The sequence below is a fragment of the Geospiza fortis genome, unplaced genomic scaffold (genome assembly GCF_000277835.1).
Source record: "Geospiza fortis unplaced genomic scaffold, GeoFor_1.0 scaffold23, whole genome shotgun sequence".
Lineage (NCBI taxonomy): Eukaryota > Metazoa > Chordata > Aves > Passeriformes > Thraupidae > Geospiza > Geospiza fortis.
The window spans coordinates 9,447,976-9,469,509 of NW_005054303.1; the positions used below are offsets into that span (position 1 = coordinate 9,447,976).

General features: G+C 41.9%; 1 protein-coding gene across 1 annotated transcript in view; it reads right to left on the reverse strand.

Annotated features, from left to right (window-relative positions):
- The window catches only part of BRF1 (BRF1 RNA polymerase III transcription initiation factor subunit), a 172,412-nt gene that overhangs the window by 61,983 nt on the left and 88,895 nt on the right, over positions 1–21,534 (reverse strand). The window contains exons 8-11 of the mRNA XM_005417931.3: positions 12,356–12,482; positions 11,352–11,391; positions 11,170–11,262; positions 10,206–10,484 (exon numbers count right to left, since the gene is read on the reverse strand). Of these exons, the coding sequence (XP_005417988.1) occupies positions 10,206–10,484; positions 11,170–11,262; positions 11,352–11,391; positions 12,356–12,482 (539 nt within the window). The remainder of the gene's footprint in view (positions 1–10,205; positions 10,485–11,169; positions 11,263–11,351; positions 11,392–12,355; positions 12,483–21,534) is intronic.

Below are 21,534 nucleotides of genomic sequence, written 5' to 3' on the forward strand. Positions count from 1 at the left end.
AGTGACATCATTTCATGTTGCTAAGATGCTGCTGCATTTCAATACTTGACTTCAGTGGTAGTGTGGATTTGCATTTTTCACTTTTAGCTGGAAATTAATGAGAACCATTGAGCAAAACTCCCCAAATCAGCCATGTGCCCTGATCCCATGCTAGTGTTAAGGATCACAGAGCACTATCTTGCTTCCTTCCCATCTGCGAGCACACAGTGGCTTCCCCATCGTAACTAAATCAAACCTGGCATGTAAGTAGTGAATTTGCTGAAAAATGGTACCCTTCTGCCCCCTGCACAGCTGTTTGCTTCTGGCTTCTGTGCTTATACCTGTCTCAAGAGCCCTGTTCCTTGCTCCAAATGTCTTTACAGGTACTACTTAACAGCATTATTTACTCAGTCTTATTTCATATTCATTCCCTTATTCCTGCTACACAGTTGTAGATATCCAGGTCTTTCATAGCAGAAAACAACTTCTACACTCTTATGTGTTCATGTGTGCTTCAATATGAGAGCTGAGCTTTACCTTAAAACTGCTAACTTCAAAAATAAAGTATCTTCTGCTTCCTTTCAGCAAAACTTGGCTGCAGAAACTCCCTAGAGGCAATTGTTTGCAATTTTCCCTTAATTTGCAGCTACCCCTCCCTTGGCAGCCTGCCAGCATCTCCTCCTCTGACCGCTTGGGACATTGGCCCAACACGGTCCACCCAACCCGAGATAAAAGATCACAATTTTTGCTATTAATAACCAGCCCAAAGTTGTTCTTATCTGCCCACTTCTTCAGCTCTGCACCACTGTAATTAATGAACACCCAAAACTCTACCCAGATTTTTTTCAGCCCTGCTGAATGCATTCTGGTGAGTGCCTATGAAATAAAATTAAATTGAAAAGCTGAAGACTACAGTAGCCTCATGTTGACAGGTCACTCTGATTCCAGGTCAAAGCAGACTCTATATTTGGCTGCTTTGATTATAATTGCTTGCAGGATAAAAAATAAATAGCAATTATCTCATTGTCACACAAGGAAAAAAGACCTAATAAATGAACCAATCCTAAAGTAACACTGAAAAACAAATTATTTCAAAAGCAATCAGGAGAAGTAAAATTCAGTTTCCAGGATTGTTTTTAATTGCCAACAGTGTCAACATTAATATTCTTCCTATTGGATAATAAATCCCTTTCAGTTATGAAAGCATTTAGCAAACTAAAAATGTCAAACTACAATTATCCAAGGCTAAACTCAGGGCTGTTTTCATCCCGAGCCCACAGTGCCACAGCTGAAATCCCTAATTACAAGGGTCATCTACACAAGTCACAGTCCAGCCCATGCATCCTGCCGGCTGTGACAGTCCCACAGATTTAAGAGCAACAAACAAAACAGATGAAGTGTTTAGGGGTGTGATGAAGTTAATCCTTAAGAGGATATAGGAATTAGTTTTTCAAACTAAATTCAAAGCTACCGAACAAAAGCAAAACAACACAACTGCTGCACAAAACCATTAAAACCTTGCAGAAGCAGCTCTCCGTTTACAGGGCTTACTTTGGTGGATTTTCAGTTTCCAGGTACCGCCTTTACCAGCTGAACCTGTACCACGAGAAAATAAAGCACTAAATGGAGGATTATTTTAGCTTTTTCAGACAAACCCAAGTGGTCAGGATCCACCACAGCACTGCACACAGATTTATTACCCACGGTGTTAAACCCAGAGTAGCTAAGCCTTGCAAATCTTCAGTGCTGTATTTCCCTCCTCCAAGGCCACGTTTTGTGGCTCCTTGACCTGGGTTAATAAGTCTTTATTCTCAATAACAACTGGGACCATGGAGACTCCCTGAACTGAACCCAGGCCTCCACTCCTGACATTTCAGATACTGTGATGAATTGCTTGGGTAACATCCGCCTCAGCAGTCAGCTTTCCCTGCAAACTTACCGTCCTTTCTGTAGCCTCCACACGGTTCACTTTCCACAGCTCTCTAAAGAAAAATTTTGGTTATCACTTGAGTTTTTTGATTACTTTTCTCCCTTTTTGGCACAAGGGCAGGGCAGGAATGTCTGTTTCTTCTGCGAAGGGGCCACCCACCAAAATAATTGTGAGCATTAGTGGGCTCCAGCTCTGGCAGGTGCAGAAAAGGATCAAATAATTCTTACAGCAGCAGGGAGTTCTTTTAGGCAGGTTTTCTGAGTGCCTGTAGGTGTCTAAGTCATCACCACCAAACATCACCTCCCCAGTCTTGTTTCAGTCGGCAGTCTATGGGGCTGAGGGTGGTAAAACACTGGAACAGGTTGCCCTGGAAAGGGTGGTGGATGTCCCATGCCTGGAAACATCCATGGTCAGGTTGGATGGGACTCTGAGCAACCTGATCTTGTTGAAGATGTCCCTGTTCATTGCAGGGGGCTTGGACTAGACAACCTTTAAAGGTCCCCTCCAACCCAAACCATTCTGTAACTCTGTGATTCTATTTTAGCCAAGGTTTAAGAGCAGGGTAATGATTCTTTAGATGGCTACACTTCCACAGAGTACTTGAGAACTGACCCCCAGAAAGACAGGAGAAATTATAAATGCCCCTGAAAGTATCTCCCATGCAGAGAACCAGCATCTTTCCAGACGCTTGGGAGTGCAGAGAGGAGAGAACCTTGAAAAGAAGCCCCAACTGAAGGAAAAGCTTAGACTGGCACCTCCAAATGCTGAGGCATGTAAGTCAACCACAGAACACAACCCTCCCTTAGTATTTGGGCAACAACTATTTATGCAATTCTGATTTTTAGGTACAGAAAAAAGCCCATTTCTAAAGCCCCAGCTGAGCTTCTCCTCCCTGCTTGCCCAGCTCTGTGCTCCTTAATCCTAAGCCTAGAGCAGGTACAGCAGACCTGGACTTGCCATCAACACAATGGAAAACAATGGATAAAAAACCTGCTGGGGCTGGCTGCTTCTCCTTGCTCCACTAAAGCAGGATCAGTGCCACAGCACACACATGTCAATTATCTCCCACAGAATGACACCACAGAGCCCCTTTCCCACACATCCAACCTCTCCAAGCCAGAGACACAGCCCTGCTGCCACCTCCTCCTCCAAAGGGCCCGTGGCCAGCAGCCAGCTGAAGCAGCCAGAGAGAAAAGCAGCTTTTTGCCCTTTTTTCCCCTCAAGCAAGGGAGGATGAGGCCTTGAGAGGCTGGTTGGACTCATCAAAGAGCAATGCAAGGCTTTTACGCTACTCAAACTGAAAATAAAGCTCATTTTCCACCATGCTTTTGTTAGAGAAATTCAAGACTGAAAAGACACTGCAGTCACAACACAGCAGGCAAAAAAGGAAAAAAAATCAAAGCCTGGAAAATCTTTCAGTATTTTAATATCCACCATTCCAGATGAGAATTTTATCAAACCAACAAACTGAAAAACAAGAAGGCAGGAAGGCAAGAAAGAAGGCAAGAAGGAAAGACAAAGAGGGAAAGAAAGAGAAGGGAAGGGAAGGGAAGGGAAGGGAAGGGAAGGGAAGGGAAGGGAAGGAAAGGAAAGGAAAGGAAAGGAAAGGAAAGGAAAGGAAAGGAAAGGAAAGGAAAGGAAAGGAAAGGAAAGGAAAGGAAAGGAAAGGAAAGGAAAGGAAAGGAAAGGAAAGGAAAGGAAAGGAAAGGAAAGGAAAGGAAAGGAAAGGAAAGGAAAGGAAAGGAAAGGAAAGGAAAGGAAAGGAAAGGAAAGGAAAGGAAAGGAAAGGAAAGGAAAGGAAAGGAAAGGAAAGGAAAGGAAAGGAAAGGAAAGGAAAGGAAAGGAAAGGAAAGGAAAGGAAAGGAAAGGAAAGGAAAGGAAAGGAAAGGAAAGGAAAGGAAAGGAAAGGAAAGGAAAGGAAAGGAAAGGAAAGGAAAAAGGGCTCTGCTCTAAAACAGTTGGGATAGGAGGGGGATAACAGGACAGCCAGGCTGGTCAGCTGGGTGCTAAGGGCCTTTATTCACAGGCAACATAGCCAAGTAAGGTTTAACAGATGGGTCTTCTTCACGTGGCTCAGGAACCTGAACCCAAATTTCCAATATCTTTTCCTGACCCCAGCACCCATAACTCCAGGGTACTTCTTTTTGACCAAGACTTCTGATAAAAATGACACAAATTTTCCTATAGCGAGTGTCTGTATTGACAACCAATCCTTTGGAAAATTCCTAAAACAGACACAAATGCTATAAAAATGAATTCACATGATCCAGCTTATGCTTTCACTCAAATTTATCCCCTTGATGGCTCTAACAAACTGCAGGTCTCTCTCCAAAACCCCTCTCTAAATTTGTTTAAAAATCCTTCGGCCAAACTCTATGATTAGTTTTCATCCCTTAACCTTTCTAGTTACTCAAGGCATGAATATGGAATGAATTTATGGCATTCCTATCCCTTAATGAAATGCAAAGATCCTGCACGAAAAAGCACGCGCATGGATTCTGCAGTGAGACACGCACACACAGTACTTCTGAGTACAGCGTGAGTGACATACATAGCCAAGTAAGAAAATCCTGTCATCTGTAATTCACACCCAAGACTCCAGGTATCAAGAAACTGCACTCAAAGCAGCTGGTGGTCTTGCATTACCGTGCTGGCTGCAGCAAGCTCTTCACATCTCATTAGCGGCGTAATGAAGGCTCAATCAGGGATCCAGCCTGTCAACACTGCCAAGCACAGGCACGCAGAGGCCAGAGGAGAAAGATCAGCTTGTACCAAGGTTTTTATTGTTTAGATCTTGGAATTGGGAAAGAGCTAGTCCTGCCACAGAAAATATTTTCCAGTGAGCAAATGGAACATGGAGACAAAGATCAAACCCTCAAAGTGCTGGGAAGGCTGTGCACAAGGAAGGTGGCACCAAGCAGGTCATGCACAGGGCTCATTTCCACAGGTGGGGCATAAAACCACTGAAGCAATGGGGGTGCTGAAGGCAGAGGCCAGAAGAGCAATTAGGATGGGGACACACACACTTGCACTGATGACCAAGTGTCCCTTCAGTATGTAACACAATTAGCACTAAACTCAGCAGCTTTATTTCTCATGTATGCAGCAATTATTTGCAGTAGGGCTTCCTAATGTTCTCTCTACTGATTTTATTATACAATCAAAGAATAACAGGTTGGAAGAGATATTAAGGATCATCTGGGCCAACTTTCCATATCTATACAGGATGGCCCAGCACTCTGTCCAGGCAAATCTTATCTGTGTCCTATTTTGGGGTATCCATCACTTCCCTGGGGAGAATAATCCAAAGGATGATCTCACCATGAAAAAATTTTCTCTTCTGTCCAATCAAAATCTCACCCATTACCCCCTGTCTTTTCCATTTGACTCCTTGCACAAAATGAATCTCCATCCTCTTTGTAGCCACCCTTTAAGTACTGGAACATGGTGATAAGCCTCCCCTAACACATCTGTTCTCAAGACTGAACAATTCAAACAATTGAACAACCTTTTGTGTGTAACATATACATTTATACATTTCCAAACAGCTGGCACTGATGTGTTCAGACAAAATCCAAGGAAGAAAGGATGCTGGAAGAAGAAATCAGTACAAAGAGGCATCCAACACCCAACCACTGATGGAGCAACAACAGCACCAGCATCCTGCAATCCATGCTGGGATCCCCCAGGTGGGCTCAACAACCTTCCTTGGCACCTGCCTGCAGACCCTCAAGCATCCTTCCATGGCAGTTCAGACCCTGCCAGAAATGTCACATTTCTGCAATCTCCCCTGCCCACAGTGCTGCTGGCACTGGTCATCTGCTGCTGTCAAAAAAAGGAGGAGGATAGAACACACATGTGTTCTTCCTTGCTGGGTAAGGGAGCTGAATCTGCTCACAGAAGGACTGGTGAAACCCCAAGGCCAGGATGAAGTATGAGGTGGGAGCAGCAGGGGATGAAATGCAGCAGACAAGAGTAAGACCCAGGAGGATGAGCCCATCCCCAGCTCATACCAGATCACCTTTAGCCATTTTTCACATCCTCCTTGAGTAAGAAGCTGAACAGACTGGTACAGAGGGACAAGGACCATGATCAATGAGCACTGCCTGCACGGGGCCTTTAACACCCCCAGAAATGAATGGCAAATCTTTCAGCCTCAGCCCTGCCAGATCATGCTGGCAGCAGTAATGGAGGCGTAAACACGAGGAGCAATAAATGAGCAAACTGCTAATTGTGAAGCTTTCCCATGTCTTCTCTGTGAAGCAGGAGTGAGTGCAGGGTGCCTGAGTAGGCACAAGATGGTACTTGCACAGGGATTGCTCACTGCTCCAGCTGCTTGCTTTCATGGGGACGTGCAGGAGCACGTTACCACCCACCGCACACACTTTACTTGAAATTACTGCCCTGGATGACTGCATGTGAATTTTGACTCAAAACAAAACATAAACCAAGTCTCAAACCTTGCCTAGATTATGAAGGGGAAGTTATAGAAAGTCATTTGGTAATTTACACCCTGTATTTTACCTTTATCTCTGCTATTATCAGACCTTCCCCACATTTTTATTCGTGTGGCAAGAGATGAACTGGCAGTGTACAGCCCAGTGTGGGAAGGACAAGGTGACAGCCAGCAAACACAAAATGACAGAAACACCAAGAAAGATGACAAAATATTTGAAATGGTATAAAAGAAACATAAAATAAATTGCAGAGAGAAATTTCACACTAAAGGATGTTATTTCTTGAGAACAAGCTCCATGATATTGACTGTGATAGTCTCCTAAGAGAAATGGTGCACTTTTTTTGGAGGAACTGAGAATCAGAAAGAGCATGTAGAATGTGGAAAGGATGCTGGGATGCTGCATGGCCAGGAAAATGGACAGACTGATGTACCTGGTCTCCATCTCTGAAACTCAGATCTCACCATAAAGCACTTTTATCATGAAGAATAAGAGAGAAATAGTTTGCAAAGACTCAAACAGTTTTCAGCTTTAAGTCTCTGCAAATTAATACACTTTGTAGGAAAAAACAGTCAAATGCAGCGTTTATTTTAAGCACTTTACTGCCTCAGACTCATTAACCCAGTACCTTACATGCTGTCTTTGTAATGCAAATTTGTTAAAATACTGTGCTTTTCATAAAACATTCATACAGACAAGCTCACACTGCACAAATACCAATTGTAAGTGGAGCAAAAATACACTTACTTTTTCCTAATATTTCAGCTCTGCACCTAAGTCTTATCCACATAAGCAGTTTGTGAGAAACCTGCTGCTGCTGCCACTGTAGCACAAAGGTGGAAGATTTCCCAAAGCAGCTGATGTAGGCAATTATAAACTGAATTACCACATGCCAAAGCCAAATGAAAAGACTTTGTAGAAGGTACCTGCAGCAGAGGTTTTTTGAGGAAGAGATCATTACAGAGAGGAGGAGAGATACCCCACACTTAAGGAGGCCAAACATTGCACACACTGCACCTGTTTGCTGAGCTGCTATTCAGGAGCCACCTGCCCTGTCTGCAGCACATCACCACAAGAGTTTGCTGGGCACCCTCAGCATGCAGCACCAGGCATGCTGCTTCCAGCTGCTGAAGTGGCTGGACAGGATTCACCATCCAGCAACACAGGGAGCCCAGCAGGAGATACAAAATCATCTCCATAAGGGCTCCAGCCAGCCTGACCCACGCAGTGAGAGATGACTCAGGGCTGGAGAGGGCTAGGGGAAGGAAAGGCTCCTGATTTACAACTTACACAGCTGTAGAGAAGGACCAAAACTTCACCTTCGGGGTTCAGTGTTACGACAGCACTCTCCCTCCTCCAGTGGACTTAGATCTTGGAACATGAACTACCACAGCGAAGCCATGGCCAGCTGAGATTCACAATATAAACTGCTCTAAACCAAATTCAAATGCACAGGATAAATGCATGAAATTTTGTGAGTTATCCCTCCTCCCTCCACACTTAAAACTACTTTTGTTTCAAGACAATCTGTAACTGTGCTATCTCAATTTAAACTCTGAGCAACGGCTCTCATCCTGTACTCGGTTTTGAAAACTGTCATTTCTTTTTCAGGCCTGAAAAAGGGCCCACAAACATGGAAAATGTCTGAGTTTTACAACTGTACCAGTTGGTCTGACAGAAGAGATTACTACCTTTCCCAGACTTCCCAGAGCTATGAGGCAGAACTCAACAATACTGCCTGAGGTGACAGAATCATCCACACTGGTTTTCATCAGGTTCAGAGCTATGACACAAAAGTAACCAACATGAGGCATCCTAACAAGAGGTTTTCTTTATTCTGCATAATAACAAGCCAACTGCAAGCCAGGTGTACCTCCCAGCCTGTCTGCTAGACCTGGTTCCCACTCACCCAAAACACAAGGTTCCATTACTGCTCCTCAGTACAGATGACTTCCCAAAGGAAACCAGGTCCTCAGGGGGATGATGCACCCACACCACACAGGCACCACATGGCAAGGGCCTGGAGACTGGGAACTGCACTCAGATTGACTACCCTGAAGTACAGGCATAACCAAAGTGAATTGCACTTAACACAGAACTTCTAAATTGTTAAAATAAATTATCAGAGTCACAAAACCAAAGCAAAACAAAACAACAATGAAATCCACCCAAAACTCCCTCAAACACCTTCCTCACCACCCAAAAAAAAGCTCCAAATCCAACAAAGACTGGGGCAGGATCTATAATCAAAATGAAAACAAAACAGTAATTTTGCTTATGTGCTCCATAACATGTTAAGAAAATAAGTACTTGTTCAAACACCTGCAATGATTTCTCAGCTGCAGGAGAAGAGAGTGAACATACTGAAACCTGCTTGGTTTCGAAATTCAGTTCATTTGGCACATCCTCCACTTTTGCAAGAAAACAAACAGCAAAGGCAGACAAGCCATGGCACGAGCAGCCCTGCACTCTCCTGCCCACCTGCCTGCAGCCCAACTCAGAGGAACCTCCCTGGCTGCACCAGCTTAGCTTCATCTTTACACTCATCTTTACACTTCATCTTTACACTCAGTCCTCAGCCTGCCCATTAAAATGGTCAATAGCAATGCCAGCTGAGAAATGTCCATCACTGGGAACTCCTCTTTACAGGTCAGTGGCCAACCAGACAACAACAGCTTCTAGCCATGACTGACCTCTCTGCGACACGAACCGCTGATTTCCAGGAGAGAGACAAGCCCTGAGCCATCCATTTTCTTCATCATAATTAAAACAAAACCAAAGTCACTCAACTGTTTCTATATGCATTTGTTGGTACAAAATAAAAACGTGCAATCATCCTGCTATGCTCCTGGAGACTGAACACTTAATATAATAAGAATTTGAATGTGTTCAGTTCATCTACTGTTGAACAGAAATCAGCATCACAACAGTTTGGATAACAAAATGTTCTGCTGCACGGACCTCCAAGTAAGCTGACAAAACAGATTCAGATGGGTGTGTCTTATGATGGAAAAATTAACTGTGATAAAGAATAAAATGCCCCTTAGATATGTTGTTTTCAGAGTCATTAAGATGCAAAAGGAATTAAAAAAAAAGCCATCTCCCTAAAGTTCAAGCACACATACAGAAAAGCAAACAAACCTGCCTGCATGACTGACTGTTTGCAATACTGGCTCTGGCAAAACTGGCTTCTTTAGTTGATCAGTCCTGCTCCCACTGTGCTATACAGAGCTGTATGATGCAAATAGATCTGTGGGTTTTAAGAAAAATGGAGCAAAACCAGCACAATACACATTGAAGTTCATATCAAAGAAAAAAGCATAACACCAGTTATTTCCTCCTGCAAACATTTAAAATGTTTGCCATTTGCAGAGATTCTCAGAGACAGACTGCATCGTGTTTGACTCCAGTAAAATGTCTCCTGAGAAAGTCTGCCTTGATCTAAGATTCTCATACTTGGGTTTTAATTTCCAGTCATATTTACAGGAATCTGCTTCCTCCAATTTCCTAATTGAGAGTGCATGGCTTGAAATATGCCCATCAGCTACCATATGACTGCAAATCAACTATCAGCTTAACCAAGAGATACACATTCTCAGGCTTCAGAAAATAATTAGTCACCCCAGATTTTCCTGCAGCTTCCAGAAGAGCAGAAGTCTACAACCATATCAACAACCAAGACCACTGGTCCCATCCAGCCTGCAGCTCCTGTACCCTGACATCTCAGTGATTCACGGAATTGCTACCACAGTGACCAACAGGATACATGGAAATGACACAACAAACCCACAGGTGGCTGCCTGTGTCCAGTTTCTGCTCTGAGCTGAACTCCTACTCACCAGGCTCTTGGTCCTTTGTGGATATGCACTCTTTGATGGACTCTGTTATGCCAAGACTAGCAGCGGTGGGCAGCGGGCCAAGCAAGGATTCCAGTGCAGGGGGTCTCACAAGAGTTTCACTTCCATTTCTGCATTCCCCATCTTCATTTCTTTTACCTCTATCCTTCTCATTAAGTTCATCATAAAAGTCCTTGTTTAAGTGATTAGCAGCTGCTTCTAGTTCCTCATCTTCTGCCTCCTCCTCTCCAAAAATGCTAGAGGCATTATCTTCTATAGAATCTGTAAGGGGAAGAAGCCCAACAGATCATTGCATACCATCTGTTACAGAAACTAAATAAATAGAGAGGCGCTCACTTAAAGAATAAAAATCTTTAGAGGAAATCTGTAAAAGAAAGACACAATATTTTACTTCAGTGTATGAATACATGGAGTTTCCAGATGCTCTTCAAATTCATTACCTTGACTATTAAAACGTATTTTTGTGACTACAGTCACCATTTAAAATAGAAGCATCATCTTATCATATTAGGTAAAAGGACTTTGTGAGAGAAGTCAGCTATTTCCTGGTATAATTACAAATTAAAAATAGCCAGCTAAACCAGCACAAAGCCCTTCCATATGGGAAGTCAACTGGGGAATTTGGCGACAGAAGGGTCTAGATACTGGTCCACTGCACTTTCAGTGATAAAAAGAAACATTCTCAGGTGCCAGTGCCAAGCTTTTACTGCACCAGGAAAGAAAAACAACTGAAATCATTAATGAACTATCCCTGCAATGAACAATGTGGTGGTTTTGAAGACTGATTTATGAACCACCTATTTGGCAGAGAGAACCCCAATGTAAGAGATCTTGTACTATGCAAGCATATATATGATCACATTTATCACCATAACATTCATTCACTCCAGACTGCCAGATCTGAGCTCAATACTATTTAAGGAGTCGTAAGAGTTTATAGACTTACCATCTTTAGTGAAATTTGCAAATACACCTTTTGCTTTCGGTCTGCTGTTTTCTAATTCACTCTCTATTTCATCTTGGTAGCTCGATATTTCTCCTGTGGTGTTGAAATAAAAATAAAACTCAGTGATCATCGATGCAATATTGAAGAAATTAGTGATATGTTACACTAAACACAACTCATACCTTCAAAATCCTCCAGCTTTTTTGATAATGCCTTTTCAAGCTGAAATGACAACAGACAAAATAAACATGAAATTACTAAAAAAAAATGCACAATTTTAAACTGTTTGTGAGCTGTACATAGAGACGGAGAATGGCAGGGTATTTCAAAAGCATAAGCAGTTTTGAATTACCACTGAAATTACTTTGTAGTGTCAGACAGGCATGACAGACAGGTCTCAAAACACTGACCAATTTCAAAATGTTATCTCCCTCATCTTTATACTTCAAAAAGAACCTCAGTCTGGCAAGCTGTAAATAAAAGGCCCCATTCTCCAGCAGTCAGACCCTGTGACTGTGCCTGCAGATGTGAGAAGTGCAAGGACAGGGCTGAGACTGGAGTGCCCACCCCAGACAGAGCACACTGGTGATGGCAGAGTGAAGCTCTGACCTACAGCACCTGGCTGGTTCTTGAGAACATCACTAACACCCCTACAGACCTTAAATGAGAGCACAGTCACAGCAAGCAAAAACCCTAACAAACCAATAATATAAGAATTGACTAGGGCAGCAGTAAAATCTCCTCTGCTGCCAGCTTTAGTTCATGATTTGTAAAGAAATTAAGCCATATGAGAACTAATCTCTGTGGAAATGGGTGTAGTACCACACAAACCCACCAGCAGTCTCATTAAAGTAAATGGGTTATTGTTTTCATATCCATTTTAAAAAGTTCTCTGTAATGGCAATTCTCCTAACCACAGGTATCACCTTAAAAACAGTGCATGGTTTCTAGTCCCATGATATTTTTAATTGGGAAACTATTCCTTTGCCAATAAACCAAAAAATATCTTTAGGTAATGGGCAGCATATGCACTAATGCTCATCCCTCTCTCAAGAACCTCAAAATAAACGTACTAAATATTACCAAGGGCTGGTCAGTTAGGATTTAGCATTAACTACATTCAAAGGGAATGCACAGAGGGAGGAGAGAGGAAAGGACCACAGAGAGCATCCAATTCAGAATTTACCTGCTGTATCTTCAATTTTTTTTGACCAGCTGTAAACGAAGGAGGATCACATTCTTCCTCCAAGTCGATCTTCATAAACTCATCTATGGTCAGCTGACTGGTTGGTGTATCTTGAAACTCTGTCAACCTACCAAAGCATACAGCACATGACCAAAACATCTAAAAGAACTCCTTTGAAAGGAACAAAATTTGCAAATTGCCAAGCTATGGAATAAACATGTCACCCTTAGCAGCTCCAGCTCAAACACAGACTACATTAAAACTGAAGTGCTACTAATTGTTTCATCTGCTGCAAAGAAAGTATCTTTTCATATCCCAAATTAGCTTTTGATTTATGAGAGTATGTAACATACTTTTTTTTTGATGAACAAAGACTGAACAGAAATACTGCAGCCCCTACCGTCAATTAAGTGTAGACAAAACTAAGACAAGACACACAGCTCACTCTTCCCCTCTTGTTGCTTTTGTTATCAACAGCAACAACAAAATGGATTCACCAAATAAAATATCTGTCATCCTGGTTTAGGAGTTTCTCAAAAATCTTGCTGATATGTCATCATGATTAATTTACACAAAGCAAACGTTAAAGTAACATCTCTTCAGCAGGCTGGGAGAGGGACAAGAAATAATCTTCCCAGGACACACAGAAGCAGTGGTAAAATAAATTGATAATTTGCACGTCACACAGATTAAATAGATGGACGAACATAATTTGACAATAATAAACTTTGGATTTGTTTAATGTTTGCTTTTTTAAAGTTCCTACCTATGTGAGAGATCATACTGGCTCCATGGGGAATTGCCATGAAAGCAGATGAGTCTTTCACAGGAATTCAATATTAAATAAGACCACGTGGTCATAACTTAATCCACAAATACCAGCATTTTATACAGGTGGCTGAGAATAAGCACATCCATTTTACAGATGGAGAAAATGAGACAAAAGGTTAAGTACAAAGCCAGGTCAGGAAATGTCTGGCAGAACGCTTCTCTGACAGAAAGTGCCCTTTTAATAATATCAACATTTTCCATGGGAAAATGGCAATGATGGGTCTGCAGCTGCTTCACTGGAATATTCCCATCTTTCAGAGGAAGCAGAGCTGACAACAGCTTCCATCTGCAAAGATAGGGAACTAAAAATGGTGATTCGGTGCTCTCAGCACAGGACCTTTCTGCATTTCTCTCCCCCTAAAAGCAGTTGTGGTTTTCTCCTCAGTTCTCTCCTCTATCTCTGGTTGCAATAAAAGTCTCTCTAAAGAGGGAATTTTCTCTAGGACAGAAATTCAGTTTCTAGCCAACACCAGGGTCAAAGCCAGGAACACAGGGCCACACTCTCCTACTATATCCTCATCAGCCTCTGTGTTTCTTCCTTTATAAAGTGAGGAGCAAGACAAGACAGCCCATAAGGAGGGGTGCAGGCAGGCTGCAACTGCAGGACACTGTGCCTGGAGACATCCCACTCCTGCAGCAGGGGCCAGAGGCCACAGGCAGCATCTCATGTCATGAAATGCACAGAGAGAGCCAAGCACCTCTGTGTGACTCCAGCAGCAAGCAGCACACTAAGCCCATGCATGGCTATGCCAGCCAGAGTTAGGGCTGCTGAGGAGAAGAAAGCCTCTGAAAACTAGATTTGCTTTTGGAATTCAAGCATCTCCACAAAGCCCGAAATTAGCCACGTACTTAAGAGTGACTGACAGCCCAAACCCTTCCCTCAGAGTACCAGGGACCAGCTCCCTCCTCCTCTCTTTCAGATCAAATTGGAAAGGAGGGGAGGATGCTCTTGGCAGCAGCAGCACCCAGCTTTTAATTAAAAGACTAGAAATCTTTCTTGGCACTAACGGGCTTCCAGCATGCATTACCCACCTTCCAGGAGGGAGCCACATCTATCAGGTTAGAGGGAAAACCTGGCTAGGGCACTTTTATTATTATTATTATTATTATTATTTAAATTCAGGATTCACTTAATGCCAAACCCACGTATCATTTGAGGAGCATGGATCTTCCCAGTCAGAATCATTAAAGAACAGCCATCCATCTCTCCACGAATGAATCATGGCAGCCCCACTTCAGCATGACTCTTCCTCCCAACCAGCCTCACCTTATTAAAAATACTGCTCTCCTCCCAGTGTTAAAAGCCAAGGTGCACTTTGGCAAAAACACACAGTTTATTCATCCAGCACTTGCTCTGAGTCTGAGATGAGCTGCCAGGGCCCCACCAAAGCAGCACCACCTCTGCGCATGCTGAGCAGCCAGGAAAACACCAGGAGCAAAACCCATGAAGCCAGGCTGGGGAGAAGATGACCATGCTGGGTGTCAGCACCTAAGCCCTGCAGACACCTCAGGCTCTGTCCCTCTCCTGCCCACAGTGTCACCTAACTCATGTCACATACCCTGCACCCATCAGACGTCAGCCCTGTGGTGAGGCAGCGCGCCGGAGCTGGCACGAGCTCCAGCCCAAGCCCCAGCTCCACACAAGGCAGGATGGGTCGCTGCCAACACCTTCAGTGCGGCTGCCCTAGGACAGGGCAGAGCTACATGATGGTTACTGCCAAGGAGCTCAAACCCACGGCACAGCATGGTTCAGCCATCTGACCAGGCCACCAGCACCCAGTGCCACAGCCCTGCCCTCCCTCCTTTCCTCAGTCCTGATCCAAGCCAAGCAGGGCAGAGCTGACCACCCCAGGGGGAGGGCTGCCAACATCACAGTTTAAGCACAGCTGGTGGTGATGCAAATTTAGAGCAGAATGTTATTTTTTCAGTCCTCTCAAGTCCTGCCCCCAAGGCTCTAACCCTTCTCCCAAAATGAGGAACCATCCCTGATGGTCAGGATCCCAGCTTGAGCATCATCTCCATGGGAGAGCGAGCTGCACACTCAACATTTTCTCCTTTAACTTGATATAAATAAATACCTGTGTTTGCCAACCACTCGCCTGTCTCAACATTTTACATTGGCTGATATCCTGTCTACATATTTTTAAACATTCTTTAATTTTATCCACTGTTTGGACACATGCCACCAAGGCAACAAACTGATGCTGCAGCAGTCTGCACCACATGAAACAAAGCAACATTAGTTTGGCAGTTAAGAAAAACTGACACAACCTTAATTATAAACACAATAATTTCAGGGGCAAGGGAGTGGCTTCATGAAAAAAAAAATAGCTACAGGCTATTTTTTAAGTCCCACATAAAAATACTATGCAAGTTCATTTTTCACTTTTGTTAACCTAAAAAAATCTAATAAGAGCTGCCACTTTAAGTTATGCACAGACAGAGGGAAAATAAACAGATATACAAATTAAAATATTATTTCCTTGGCACAAATTCAAAAAGGCTTTAAAAATTGAAATTTGGCAGACAAGGATTTTCTATTTATAGTCAAAGCAGAGGCAACCACTAAAGCTCAGGCTAAGATGCAACTTCCAGTATAAACTGTCTTCTTACAGTTTCTCACAGCAAACTCTTTCAAGAAAATTCCTTTGGGAGAAAAGTTTTTCCAGAGCCTGGTGTCATCTGCCTCTAACCCCAACCCTTTTTTACAAAGAAAAATTTCCACAGTTGTCGTTTCATCCATTTATAGACAAAACCACACCTCTGCTCTGATAAAGCACTTTTGTGCACAAACCAGTAAACTGATTCTATTCACACTTAATTTAACTCCCAATAAGGGAAAATGGGTCAATCATTTTGAAGTTACATGCCATGTCCTTTTTACTTTGTTTTGTTCCAGGGGTACCCTCCAGTGGAGACTCCTGAATCCAGTCTGCAGTGATAGAAAAAACAAGATTTGTGTGTGCAGCTAAGGGCTCAGGTTTAGTGTTTAATTCTGCAGCAGTGGGGTGTGACAAAGAACACAAAAGAACAAGGACTTCTGGACTCCAACTCACAAATCCTTCAGGAGCCCAAGTTCAAAGCCCAAGAGGGACTTCTAAGCAGAGACTATTCAGGAACAGCCACGGTGTCCTTCTGCCTATACACAATCAGCATCCAGCTCTAGAAAGCAGGCAGCATGAGCAGAACTATCTCCATACAGAAGGGCAAACAAATTACAGCAGCAGAGAGAGCTGTTTTGTTAAAGAGGGAATGTGGGGTTTAGCCTGAGCCATCAGCCTTTAAGTAAGTTCCCTGTTGTGAGAGGTCTTTTTAAAGTACTTAAAGTATTTTATCAATGGATTAGAAAAATAAGAAACTGAATATGCCACACTGTTAGCAGAAATAAATGAAAAAAATCTTTATTGCAAGATAAACTGGTGCTAGCAACTAAACTCCCCAGAGTTTTCCCAAATTAACAATGTAATTAAAACCATAAGTAATAGCTTACATGATATCTATATAATCTTAACTGTTTTATCAACTACAAACATTCTAGCAATAGATCAGCTGATTTGACCCCTCAGACAATTCCAGACTCTGGAAAAATAAGGGATACACTTTGTGTCTTAGTGAAGAACCAGAATATTGCAGAACACACCCACTGTTTCAATTTAACCCTTCTCAGTGCCTCCTGCCACTCCAAACCTGCGCACTCACAGCAGAGAAGCTCAGAATTCACACTGGTGTTCCAACCATCACTATTTCTATACTACAAGTCTAACAGTCTGTTGCATCATCCTTCTCTCCTCATTTTTTTCCAAGCCATACAATGTTTACACATGAACTATTTATGGCAGTATGTAAACACATACCCTAAAAGTGATACTTAATATAGAATATATATCTGAAATAGTTATTAAATGCTTCCTACATGACATAACAAAAAGTTTTCCAGCAGCCACCAATAAGTAAATAAATAGAAATCTCCTGATACGTAAACACTGTACATATAGATAATTTTACTTGTATTTGCAGTGACATAAAAAGGTAGTTTTAAGCCTGTATGAATTAGTATCTCATTACTAAAGGTAAGGAAAAAATCAGAGGTGATCCAGTTGCTGTGGTTTTACAACTTATCACCTGAGCTGTGCTAAATTATTCTGTCTATTCCCAGGCAAAGGCAACTGTTAAAAAGAGAAATATTCTCCCTTTACACAACTTCCAACATTAATATACATCACCTCTTTTTGCAATGGACTAAGAGCACAGACACAGTCATTTACTTCCAATTAATAGGTGACTGATAATTTATGGAGCTCATTTTCTGGCAACTATCTGATGCTTCTCTAAGTATTAAGAACAGGTACCTCTAAAGATTGTCCTAAATAAAGCACCCTTTAGAATTAGTTCCTGTTACTAGCTCACACCAACACAGAGATTTAAAACTGTCACAAATTCATTAGCATAAATTTTAAAGCCCTCATTCTACAAATGCTTACACAGAGTTAACTTGCATTAACACTTGTGACCCACTATCAGCCCCTGGATAATCCCACCAGCACATCCCTGGCCATCCCAGAATTCTGTCAGTCTAAACCACCTGAAAATTTTTGTTCTTTTTTCCCCTCTGATTCAAATGCTCACACCATGCTAATGAAACAAAATGTGTTAGCATTCCTTAAAATTCTGCTTCATTAGCTTGGTTCCTTTACTGTGGTCTGTCAAAAGCACTCTATGATCTCCTGGAAAAGAAAAATAGAGCTGTTTAATTTCTCAAAAGCCACTCAGATGAGGAAAGCCAAACATAGGAAAACTATTTACAAGATCTAAGCCTGAGTTACTGCAAACAAGTTACTGATTGTTTCAAAAGTAAGAGTTACCAAATAATTTTGAAATTATATCATTAACTATGATATACTAAAATATATTAGGAATCTAATTAATGTATTAACTTGCTAACTGCATAGAAGCTGGATTTATAAAAGGGAACATTGCCTGTGAAATTGGATTCCTCAGAAATAAAACCTTTTTTTTAATTAAACCAGTCCATCCAACTTACAAAGGTATGCAGTATCAGCCCACATGGATCAAGTTGTATTTTACTCACCATACTAGAAAGGTTTCTGAAATCATCTGTAAGCCACTTGAACTGACTGAACTAGAGACATGAGATATTTCTCAATTTAGCTTATGGCAGCCAGCAAAAGAGCAGCTCAGTTGCTGAGCTGAGATCAGAGCAGACACCACCACCAGGTCCTTTACATGAAATAAACTTCCTGGTGTTCTAAATGCTTCTCTCCACATCACACTTCAAGCAAGAGCCCTTACATGAGTCTGACATTCTGAGCATCCTCAGCCCCTCCATGCTCAAACCCCTCAGGTGGCCAGCTCTCCCTGACTCACTGGATACCCTCCACAGAATTTTAGCATGGCTGTACTTGGATCACAGCCCAACACTGACTCCTACTCACCTTCCCCTTCAGTCCTGGCCTTGATAGGGCTTTGGTGTTTTGAATAATAACCACCACACAGCTGCCCATGTCCCTGCTACCTTCCCTTCTCATCCTGACTCATTTACGCTCCTCGCTTTGCCTGCTCTCTCAGGCATCCATCTGTCCAGCTTGAGACAGACACAAGGTTTATGCCAGCCACATATTACAGAAATTAAAAAAAAAAAAAGAAAGAAAAGAAAAAGAAAAGCTGCAGGCAGTACATTCAGGACATTTATCTCTATCATTAACTCTTCCAGAAAATCATCACCTCAGTCATTGAAAGAGCTCTAACAGGGTCCCCAGGATATAAGCAAAGGACCCCATTTATAAAAGTCTCTGCAGCATCTACAACTGGTAAGTGAAGCTCCTTTCTATCAAGTCTTGTCTTCCTTCCCAAAACACCATGAGGTTGTGAGAAAAAAACATTCACCTCAAAACCAAGCGATTTAAACCCACTGCGGCTTTTCATTCCAATTTCTTCTAAATGAAGCTTTACTGCTTCTGAAGTTCATCACGAGTTTTTTAGTAGATAGTACTTTATGGAACTGAGAAGAAGTATTTTTTATGCAAAAAGCAGTTCAATTTAAAGATAAAGTGAGCAAGTCAAAGCAGCAAAATGCAAATGTTAAGAAAGATAAGCTGATTTTTTTTTTCATTCTATGGAAGAAGTGCCTAAGATCTTCAAACAGGCATAAGGACTGCACAGTATTAGATAACGCACAATGCACAAGTATCACAAAAATTACTCTTACTGAAGGTAACACAAAATGTAGAACACAGAGAAGGCATGCAAGAGGTGAATAAAAAGATGAAGGGGCAAAGTATTTAAAGGTTAAAAATACAGAGGCAAAGACAGGTGCACTGAACACAGGCACAAATGTGAGGACTCCACTAAATAAAAGGACTGGGTTTATTAAAAGTTAATTTCTGCTACCTCCACGGATGATTACATAGAAAATAACAATTTGACTAATTAGCTAATATTTGTACAGTACTTTGAATATATGAAGTGATATATAAGTTAATATAATTTCAATTAGACTGGAAATGAGATAGAATTATCAGTGCATTTATTAATATTTAATAAGTTCGCTTTCAACAACAGCAACAAGCTTTACATTTTAATTGTGTGCTTCAAAACATAAAGCCAGAAGGCCCTACAAAGTGACTTCAAAGTTTTCTCTACCAATAGTACCAAAAACCCACTCACATTAAAAATAAACAGGAACTGCTTTTTAACCAAACTGATACCCAAATTAAGAACTCTTGGTTGGAGGATGAGTGACAGCACACATGGGCCATGCTTTGTCACTTTTTCCTTCCAAAATAGATTCTCCTCATGACCAGGTCGTGGATTTTTATGACCTGGAGATACCTCACATTTTTGTGAACCTCCTCCAGAGCTACTCCTCCATCTCAGAGCAGAGAAAGAGAACACAGCCTCCAGGCAGGCAGGCTTGGTGCTCTCCAGCTGATGCACAACAGGGTGAATGAACCCAGACCCACCAGCTGCACTGCCAGGACCAGAAACAGGGCCCTTCTCAGGGAAGAGGTGCCACCTCTAGCTGAGGGCCTTCTCCACACATTCCCAGGAATTCCCAATCAGGTTTTCTTAAAGAGCATCATGCCTGCATCCTCATCCACACATTCCTGTCCCTCCCAGGCAGACACACACCATGTGGGACCTTCCCTTGCAGATTTCTGCCACGGGCACCAAAGCAAACCCAGCTTCCAATGGTCTGTGCTTCCTCAGGAAGGCAGCTGGGAGCTGAATCCAACCACACAGCAGAACCTGCAGGCTGGAAGTGTCAGCATTATCTGGACTCATGTTGGGTTTCACTTCTGGAGCTGTCAGGGCAAAGCCATCAGCAGTGAGCACAGCATCCAACACCTTCATAAAACACAGCAGCTACTCTTTACCAACCAGAGTAACTATAATTTAAAGGAAATAAAACTGCACATCAAACTGAGAAGCAAAGGAATTTTTAAGAATGTGAAATAAGTTCTTATTCATTTAGACAAATTCTATTTGATGGCATTTTGAAAGGAATTCTTGAAAGAAGAGGAAAAAAACTACAGTGCAGAAAGAGTTATTCAAAGGTATTTTTTTTATTTGCCTTCGTTAAATACTATATAACGTGCTCTTATTTGAAAAACATCAATCAAATTTATAGATTCATGATAAATAGTTGTAATTATAGCTGCCTGAAAATAATTCAGCTGTCACGTTTACCCTGTCAAAGTAAATAAGGCTGTCATTTTAGTTGATGTGTGTGACTTGAGTAAACATTTCAAAGCATGAATTTTGAAGTAAGATTTTTCTCGCTTGAAACAATTGCTCAAATTAATTTCCCTTCCAACTCTAATTTATTATGCTTATTTTCTTAGTAAGTACAAACTCTTGAGCTATTTAACCAAAGCATCTTGGAGTAGACTGTGGTGCATAACTCATTAATCATACAAAATGCACAACTGAAACACATGACCTTTTGGCCAGAGAAAAAAAGGTGGCATTGGTACTGCTCCATCCTTATAGTTGTAGGACCTGGAAGCATTTAAAACACTTTAAATTTATCTCTATACCACCCATGCATAGCTGGAAAATAGCACTCTTCCTGTTCCACCAATGAAGATCTGGGAGAAAAACATTTTCCACAATTAATAAGTGAATATTTTTAACAAGTATTATGCTCAGTTGGATATGCTTAAGCTGATCCCAGCAAGGTGAAGAGAGACACTAAGGAAGCTTTCTAAAGACAAACCTTGGGAGAACAAATATCAGAATATATTGGTGATAGAAGAATTTCCAGCTGTGGGCAACAGAAATCATGGCATTTCTGTTAGGTCATTTTTAACTCAACCTATGGGGAAAGA